This window comes from Otolemur garnettii, unplaced genomic scaffold (assembly GCF_000181295.1).
Source record: "Otolemur garnettii isolate 467f Iridium unplaced genomic scaffold, OtoGar3 scaffold00134, whole genome shotgun sequence".
Taxonomy (NCBI): Eukaryota; Metazoa; Chordata; class Mammalia; order Primates; family Galagidae; genus Otolemur; species Otolemur garnettii.
The window spans coordinates 4015904-4025360 of NW_003852529.1; the positions used below are offsets into that span (position 1 = coordinate 4015904).

Sequence of the window (9457 nt, forward strand, 5' to 3'; positions counted from 1 at the left end):
AAAAAAAAAAAAAAGACTTCTGCTTTCTAACAAGGAATAACAGAAACCAGATTTACCTTGTTTCCTGAAACAACCAAAAAATGAGCAAAATATATCAAACAGTGGTTTTTAAGACATTAGACACAGAGCAGCAACAAAGGACAGTGATTTCTGCAAGACAAGAAATAAATGGGGTGAGCCTTTCAATTGTTCCCAGACTGCCGAGTGTTTCTAAACCACAGAATGAATAAGAGACCCATGCATAGCCCAAAGAATGCCATGAGTTGAGAAGATGAAGCTGAAAGTCCAAGAAGATCATGGTGGCAAAAATTTGCAGGACAGTACTGGAGAAAACAGCACAACAGAACTCAAGAGACCCACAGAATGTCCTCAAGTACTCAAGTGAGTACTGGGCAGGAAACTACCACGGCTGGGAAAATCTTGCCCCAAAAAGGATTAGCAGTAACAGCACCTGCACTCAAGGACTACCAACAGTGCTGACTCCCAGAATGAAAAACCTTCTAATTGACAAAGCACTGGGCAGAGCTTACTGGAAAGCTTTGTGCTTCACTATAGGGAGGACTAAGCACTGCTTCAGACTCACCTGATGAACCCAAACAAGACCTAAAACGAGCAATCTGTTTCCTAATACTTCTATCTCTGAACAAAGCTAAAGATGTATCCTAGACCCAAGAAGGTAAATTTCACAAAGCCTAGCATTCAATCAGAAATTAGCAGGCATACAAAGAAACAGGAAAATAATATCCACAGTCAGGAGACTAACCAATTGAAATCAATGCATAAGAGGTAAAATCAGCATGGAAAGTACATTAAAATGTTATAAGCCAGGTGTTGTGGTATGGGCATGCCTGTAGTTCCAGATACTTGAGAAGCTGATGTGGGAGGATTACTTGAGCCCATGAGTTCAAGTCCAGCCTGGGCAACATGAGACCCTCTTTTTTTAAAAAATGTATTATAATTGCATTCCATATGTTCAAAAACTTAAATAAGAGACAAAGAATATATAAAAAGAAGACCCAAATCAAACTTATAGAGATGAAAACTACATTGTATGGGATTAATGTGAGATCAGAAATTATAGAAGGACAGGTGTGTTTATAATCCTAGCACTCTTGGGAGGCCAAAGTGGAAAGACTGCTTGAGCCCAGGAGTTCAAGACCAGCCTAGGCAACACAGTGAGAACCTATATCTACAAAAGTTAAAAATAAACTGGGCATGGTGGTGGACACCTATAGTCTCAGCTCTAGGAGGCTGAGGTAGAAGGATCACTTGAGCCCAGTTTGAGGTTACAGTGAGCAATGATGATGCCACTGCCCTCCAGCCTAGCAACAGAGTGAGATCCTGCCTCAGAAAGAAAAAAAAAGAAAAAAGAACAAGAGCTTCAGTGAGCAATGTGACACCATCCACAGACCTAACAGATGTATAACTGGAATTCCCAAAGGAGAGGAGAGAAAAAAGGGAATAGAAAAAATTACTGGGAGAAATTGGCCAGAATTTTTCCAAAGTGAATTAAAAGTATAAACTCATAGATCCAAGATGCTCAATAAACTCCATGAGAAGAAACATCCAGGAAACTACACCAAGGTACATCATAGTCAAATTGTCCAGAACCAGCAAAAAGAAAAATCTTGAAATGGCTAGATAAAAACACTACATTATATACAAATAATGGTAAGAATAAACAACACTTTTCTCATCAGAAACAATACAAGACGAACACTATAGCAGGAGCGTCCAACCTTTCTTTTTTTCCGTCACACATTAGAAGAAAGAATTGTCTTGGACTACCCATTAAATACACAAACAGTAATGAAAGGTGATGAACAAAAAAAGGCCCATGCAGTCATATCTGATGCCACAGATGAGCAAATCAGGCCTCAAATAATCTGCTGCAGTTCGTGTGCCACAGGGTTGGACACCCCTGAACTAGAGTACTATCTTAAATGTACTTAAAGAGAAAAATAGTCAACCTATAATACTATACCTAGCAAAAACCTTTCAAAAATAAAGGCCAAATAAAGAAACTTTTTAAAACTACCTAAGCTGAAAGAATTCAAGACCATTGGCCCCATATACCAAGCCATGTTAAAAGAAGCCCTTCAGGCAGAAGGAAAATGATACCAGATGGAAATGTAGATATACACGAGAAATGAAATACCTAAAAATAGTAACTACATGGGCTCATACATAATTCTTATTTAAATCTCTCTAAAAGATTATTGACCATTTAATATATTTGTAACATATGTGAAAGTAAAATATAACAATAATGGTACAAAGGCTGGAAGAAAAGAAATGAAGAGTATACTGTCATAAGACTCTTAATATTATCCAGAAATGGCTTATTATCACTTGAAGTTATGGCATGTTAAAAATGTCCATACAGGCTCAGAGGCTGGGCACCTGTGGCTCAAGCGGCTAAGGCGCCAGCCACATAAATCTGAAATGGTGGGTTCGAATCCAGCCCGGGCCCACCAAACAAAAATGATGGCTGCAATAAAAAAATATATATACATATATATTGTGGCAGGCTCCTATAGTCCCAGCTACTTGAGAGGCAGAGGCAGGAGAATCGCTTGAGCCCAGGTGTTGGAGGTTGCTGTGAGCTGTGATGTCACAGCACTCTACCCAGGGAGACAGCTTGAGGCTCTGTCTCAAGAAGAAAAAAAAGCACATACAAATCCTAAAGTAGTTAATCTGACAATGGAGATAGAGTCAAAGAAATGTTTAATTAACTATAAAATGGTAAAAATAAAAGACAGGAAAAAGGGAAGAAAGAACAGAATGAATGAAGAGGTCATTTCATGATAACAGGATTCATTCAAGAAGAAGACATAACAAATCTGCATGTTAATATACCTAATATTTTAAGACTGTGCAAACCGTGGGTCTCAGAGCCTTTGCAATTGCTTACACTTACTGTTACTTCTGCCCCAAATCATCCTGTGGCTGGCTCTCTCCTAACACTTAGGTCTCAGTTCAAATACCACCTCCTCAATGAGGCCTTCCTGGAGGCTTTCCCACCCCCATGTCCCTCTATATCTCAGTATCCAGTTTCCTCTGCCTCACCATCTTTATCTACATCTGAAATTACCTTCTTCTCTGATTATATGTTTACCTCACCTGTCTTTTTCACTGCTGACTCCCCCTTGCCTAGAGTAGTGTCTGGCACAAAGCTGGTGTTTAATAATTGTTAAAGAAGAAAAACGTGAGGCAGGGCTTACCTAGAGGCCAAAGGGAAATAAAAGTCCTCCCCTCTCAGCCCTGCCTGGTTCTCTCACCCATCCATGGCCTCCTCAATCTTCTTCTTCCTCAGCTCAATGAGTTCAGGGGTCTCCATTCCAGCTGGGACTGAAGAGAAACCTCCAGGAGTGATGAGGCCACTGTAAAAAGGATCAAACTCTGGAGTAAAGAGAAAGTACCCAAAGACAGGCCACTTCAGAGAGGCAGACTATGTTTCCCCCACCTGTCTGCAGGGGTAATAAAGCCTGTCTCATCTGGTTTGTCTTCATCACTTTCCTCCTCTTCTTCTTCTTCTGAAGACTCCTCATCAGACGGTTCCAGTTCCCCCCAAGGGGTCCGATCAATCTCTTCTTCTTCAGTCTTGGTCTGAAAGAGATCATTCATTCATTTGACAAATGTTTATTAAGTACCCAATGTGTGCCTATCTGTTGTAACTTCAGGGGATGTAAAAGTAAACAAAAAATAATCTTTACTTACCTAGAGCTCATATTCCAATGGGGAACTTGCATTAACATCTCCGGAAAATATATGCCCTTTTTTAGACTTTCAAATTTCAGAACACCCAGCACTCTTGATAATAAAGCTATAAACCAACTATCCTTCTAACCTTCATGACATTAAATAAAACCAAGCCCTCCCATACATACTCCATACCTGAAATTCAGCAGCATTGGTTCCAAACACATCCCCATAGAGTGGTTTCCCAGTCTCATCTACAGGGGGTTTGCCCCAGCCACCAGCATGATATCCAAAGGAACAGCTCTGCAAGAGATGGTGCACACACTGGTTCTACTTCAAGGCTCCAAAAGAAACACTGAAATCCTACAGCAAAGTCATGCTTCAAAGCACAGAACTAACATTTTGGAACTCGGGAAGTTTGACTGTAGGACAGAATTAGAAAGCAAAATTCCTACGTGATAAAAATCTGAAAGCAACAGGATGGGGGTACAGAGCAAGAAAGTATGCTAATAACCTCATCTTTCATGGTAGTCTATTCTGCCTGAAACCAAAACATGTACTTTAAAAATCTGACTCCAATTTCTTACTGATTTTTCCTGACTTTGGAAAGCTGGCTTATTTAGAAACTACATCTATTGAAGGAAAGAAATTTTTTTCACTTTAATGATTTTATTATCTTTTTTTTTTTGCAGTTTTTGGCCAGGGCTAGGTTTGAACCCGCCACCTCTAGCATATGAGACTGGCGCCCTACCCTTTCAAGCCACAGGTGCCTCCCCTTATCTTATTTTTTTTTAACTTAATGTTTTGTTTAGAAATAAGAGGTGGTGCCTGTGGCTCAGTGGCTAGGGCGCCAGCCCCATATACTGAGGGTGGCAGGTTCCAGCCTGGGCCCGGGCAGTTAAAACAGCAATGAGAATTGCAACAAAAAATAGCCAGGTGTTTTGGCAGGCGCCTGTAGTCCTAGCTACTTGAGAGGCTGAAGCAAGAGAATTGCTTTAGCCCAGGAGTCTGAGGTTGCTGTGAGATGTGATGCCATGGCACTCTACCCAGAGTGACATAGTGAGACTGTCTCTGAAAAAAAAAAAAGAATAAATTTGATGCCACTAAGAGAAAATTATTTTTGGCAGTCCATGTATCTACCAGAGATGCCTGAAAGTATACTGATCAAATGTTAAACTTTGTTATTACTGAGTGGTGAAATCGTGGATGATTTGTTTAATCTTTGTACCTGTCAATTCTGACTGAATATTTTATGACAGGCATGTCCCTTTTTCAAAAAACAAAACCCATTATTGGACTTTTTAAAGAGACACGATATACTGGGCAGCGCCTGTGGCTCAGGGAGTAGGGCACCAACCCCATATACCAGAGGTGGTGGGTTCAAACCCAGCCCTGGACAAAAACTGCAGCAACAACAAAAAAAAGAGACATTGGTGGGGTCACCTGTATGGTTTATCTTACAAGGGTACAAGTGAATCTTTCTAAAAGCAGAGTATGAATGTCTTAACTCAGTAACTAAGAGAATGACATGAAGGTTATGTTAACCAGTTTGATGAGAGTATTTCAAAATGTATATGAAAACAGCATACTGCACTCCCTGACTGCATTAATGTACATAGTTAAGCTATAAGAAATAAAAAAAAAAAAAGACACGATATACAAATACTACATTATTCTGTCAATAAAAAGTTTGAGAAAGAAATAAAGGAACACACAGTGGAATTAAGAGAAGGAAAACAAAAATCATCTTCTAGTTAAAAAGCAGAGGCAGCCAAGAATGAAAGGAAAGACTGTGCTCACCTCAGGGATGGGTGAGTTCAGGCCAGGGATTTTCAGATTGGGGTACGACGGGGGTGGTCCATATCGCTGCATGGCAATCAGCCACGGGGGAGGGACCTTGTGTGCATTCTGCAGGGAAAAGAGAATAGGACACCATCTGCCTAACCCTAACCCCTTTTCTCCCCTCCACTCCAATTGCTGCCCTCTTCTCTGCTCCCCCAGCCAGCTAACTGACACTTACTGGTCCTACTGGCATCCCCAAGGAAATTCTTAGCTCATCAGACAGATCTCCAGGCTTCTTCTCCTTCAGTCGCGTCTCAAATTCTTTGCCCTGAGGAAAAAGCAGAGCATGCTATATTGTGGACACCAGACACACACTGGGAACTCAACAACAGGAGGACATGAAAACAAGGATAGGAAGTTCTAATTCACATTGGACAAAGAACCCCACTGTCGGACTTGCTCTCACTACTTCTCATCACTCTCCCTGGCCAAGGGGAGGGAGGGAATAAAGGTCAGTGCTGAGGAGAAAGGCCAGATCCCCAGTGCTATCATTAACCCACAGTGAGAACATGGCCCATTATGACCTGCTTTCTCTATAAAAAGAGGGCATTCAATAGGATGATCTCTAGGATCCTTGCACCTAAAATATTTCATATCATGGTGACTAATATTTCAAGGATCAGAAAAAAATAAAAACTTTTCTTCCACCCCCAATATTAAGTGTTTCCTAAGACCATCTGAACTTGGCCCCTCTATCCCTAAACCACTCACCACAAATTATTTCAATGACACTGTCTACATTTCTCCCCCCCAAAAGGACTTCACTATAAAACTTCAAATTCTCTCTCATCCAAGGGTAGTTATACACAATTCTAAGGCTAAGAAGCTGCTGCACCAGCCTTCAAAAGCTCTTTTGACCCAGGGTTAGAGACTATCACAACCCCAAGGCCCAGCAAGCCTCTCTCAGGCCCCTCCCAAACCTCGTAATATAGGTCCCCATGGATGGTCAGCTTCGGCTTGGTCTGCCACTTGAAGAAGGCATCATGTAGTTTCTGGTAGTCAATATCAATCTTGCCCATCTTGGGCCGAACCTTTTCTCGCATTTTTGACTTCATGGTCTTCTGTTCTTCCTGTGCAAAGAAAGGCAAGAGACATGCCTTAACAGGTACGCACCAAGTTCAACTCATTAGAAATCTGGCTTTTAACTTCCAAAGGAGAGCAAGAGAAACCTCGATTATCTCAGTCTAAAAGTTACCAAAATCCTTCCTGCTCAAACCCCTCAGAATTGCATAATCCAGCTCGGCACCTGTAGGCTCAAGCAACTAGGGCTCCTGCCATATACACCGGAGCTAGCAGGTTCAAATCCAGCCTGGGCCTGCCAAACAACCATGGTAACTACAACCAAAAAATAGCCGGGCACTGTGGCAGGCGCCTGTAGTCCCAGCTACTTGGGAGGCTTAGGCAAGAGAATCGCTTAAGCCCAAGGGTTTGAGGTTGCTGTGAGCTGCGACGCCATGGCACTCTATCCAGGGCAACAGTTTGAGACTCTGTCTCAAAAAAAAAAAAAAAAAAAGAATTGCATAATCCATGCTGAACAAAATAGATCACATAAAACTAGCCTCAGGCAGGTATGTATGCCAATAATTATTTTTCTAAACCATTTCATCAAGAGTTAGATCTTATTAGTTCTCTTTAAAGAGGCCTGGGTGACAGAGGTTTAACTGGAAGGCAGTGTTCTTTTGTACCTCCTAAACTTTTATAAGCATTACTTGTTCAAAGTATCTAACTAAAACCTTTAAATTTTTGTATTCACTTGGGTGGAACTGAAGAACATGCTCGTTAGTAAAATATCTCAAGAATGGAAAAGCAAGCATCTCATGTACTCAATACTAATTTGAAACTAGTAGATTAACTACAGGCCCACACAAGGAAAATGCAATTAAATTCAAGAAGGGGGAGGAGGTTTGGTAAGCTCCCACCTAACAAGTACAATGTTGGGGTATACGATACAGTGCACATTCTGGGTGAAGGATTCAACTACAACTCGGACTTTACCTTACTAATGCAAACAATGTAAACTAATTGCACATACCCTTGTGTTAATCAGAAAGAAAAAAACTAGATTTTTACCTTGAAAAAAAGAAAAGAAATCTTTAAATTTAAGAAGTTACACAACCACTATGAATTTCTAGCCACAAAGTACATCAGGGAAAGGCGTCAAGTGAGCTAGCAAAGGGAAGGTGACAGAGGGAGGAGGGAAACAAAAGAATCAGGACCCAAGTACAGCAGGTGTACCAAATTTTGAAGCAGGCTGCTATGAACAATGGAGACCAGAGGGTAGGTCTAAGCCTCAGCCAGGACCTACCTTTTCCTGCAGGGCCTCCCGCATCTCCTGGATGCCTGTGCGTTTGATGAAGTCTGGTAGCTCAAAGGGGGGCTTCTCAATGCCCCGTTTACCCTGCAGGTACTTGCGTTTAAAACACCAGTGGCGTGGCACAGGCACAGAGTTCCGAGTGGCCTTGAGGTGAACCAACAGCTTAGGGTCCTGGGCTGTCACATCATGCATCTCCACAACATCAGGTCGAGCTACCAGCTGGAAAACACACAGCAAGTCTCTAGAAAGCCTTAAGCTCTCCTCCTTTCTATTCTTCAAAAAAACTATACCCAGACTGGGCATGGTGGCTCACACCTATAACCCTAGCACTCTGGGAGGCCAAGACTTGGGCATCACTTGAGCTCAGAAGTTTAAGACCAGCCTGAACAAGACTGAGACCCCATTCCCTACTAAAAATAGAAAAATTAGCCAGGTGTGGTGGTGGGCGCCTGTAAACCCAGCTACTCGGGAGGCTGAGGCAGGAGGATCATGTGAGTCCAGGAGTCGGAGGCTGCTGTGAGCTAGGCTGACACCACCACACTAGTCAGGGTGACAGAGCAAAACTCTGTCTCAAGGAAAGAAAAAAAAAAAACCTCCTGAACACCTCCCAAAGCAAAAGCGCTGGGGGTTCCAACAGTGCCTCACGCAGTCTCCTGGCTATGCTCCATCTAGGGCCTACTGGGTCATCTTGGGCCTCACCTGCTTGAGTTCAGCCACCGTGAATCGATTCATCCGGCGCAGTTTCTTCTTAGACAGTTTAGGTGCTTCTGGCTTCTTTTCCTAGAACAAAACAATCACTTCTTTTGAGGACCCTGAGGTGTGGATCAAACTGCCCTGACCACCCCAAAACTTAAGCCATCAAAGCCCCAGAGGAGTTTGTGATGGTCCCTCTCTGGTGTACATCAGCCACCTGTTCCCAAGACCATGTCTCCAACCAGGGCTGGGCCTGACCTGTTCATCGTCACTGCTGTCATCATCACTGTCCTTGTGCTCCTCCTCGAAGCCCTTCTTCTTGGGGGCAGCAGAATTCTCCAGTTTGTCAAGTTTCTCTGGCTCCTTCTCTTTCTCCTTCTTCACGTCATCAGTCAGCTGAGGAGACAGACCACATGGAGCCTCAACTCTAAAAAGATGTCTCCTCTCTCAGCTGGTCCTTGCCCCTCCACAGTGTGTTGCTTCTCCTACCTTAAAAGCCTCAAAGATTCTCTTGAAGAAGATGAAGTTGGGCTCATAAATTTCAGGTTCTTCAGTCACATACTCAATCTCAACATCAGCAGCTGGGGAGTCAGAGCTCCGAGACCGAGCTGCATCTTTCTCTCGGTCCCCAGAGCTCTCAGATGACACTCCCCGCACCCGCTGGGGCTTTTTCTTCTTCTTTCGGTTCCGACGCTTCCGGTTTTTCTATGCAGACAAGGCAAAGCAGCTGGGTTTCAGAGTCTAAGCACCATGCCAGTGTCCCAACCCTAAGCTCACTTGGCATCTCCAGCAGTTCAATGCTTAGTCTCTTCCCAAGCAGCCACCCTCAGGGAGGGGCCATGAAGTTCTGCCTCTTTTTTTTTTTTTTTTTTTTTTTGAGACAGAGCCTCAAGCTGTCCCCCTGGG

The 9457-nt window shown here is 42.9% G+C and overlaps 1 protein-coding gene across 1 annotated transcript in view; it reads right to left on the reverse strand.

Moving 5' to 3' along the window:
* The window catches only part of SF3B2 (splicing factor 3b subunit 2), a 17657-nt gene that overhangs the window by 1987 nt on the left and 6213 nt on the right, over window positions 1–9457 (reverse strand). Inside the window, exons 8-18 of the mRNA XM_023518297.1 lie at window positions 9439–9452; window positions 9041–9256; window positions 8810–8947; window positions 8558–8638; window positions 7850–8077; window positions 6465–6614; window positions 5723–5812; window positions 5503–5610; window positions 3898–4005; window positions 3467–3609; window positions 3282–3383 (exon numbers count right to left, since the gene is read on the reverse strand). Of these exons, the coding sequence (XP_023374065.1) occupies window positions 3282–3383; window positions 3467–3609; window positions 3898–4005; window positions 5503–5610; window positions 5723–5812; window positions 6465–6614; window positions 7850–8077; window positions 8558–8638; window positions 8810–8947; window positions 9041–9256; window positions 9439–9452 (1378 nt within the window). The remainder of the gene's footprint in view (window positions 1–3281; window positions 3384–3466; window positions 3610–3897; window positions 4006–5502; window positions 5611–5722; window positions 5813–6464; window positions 6615–7849; window positions 8078–8557; window positions 8639–8809; window positions 8948–9040; window positions 9257–9438; window positions 9453–9457) is intronic.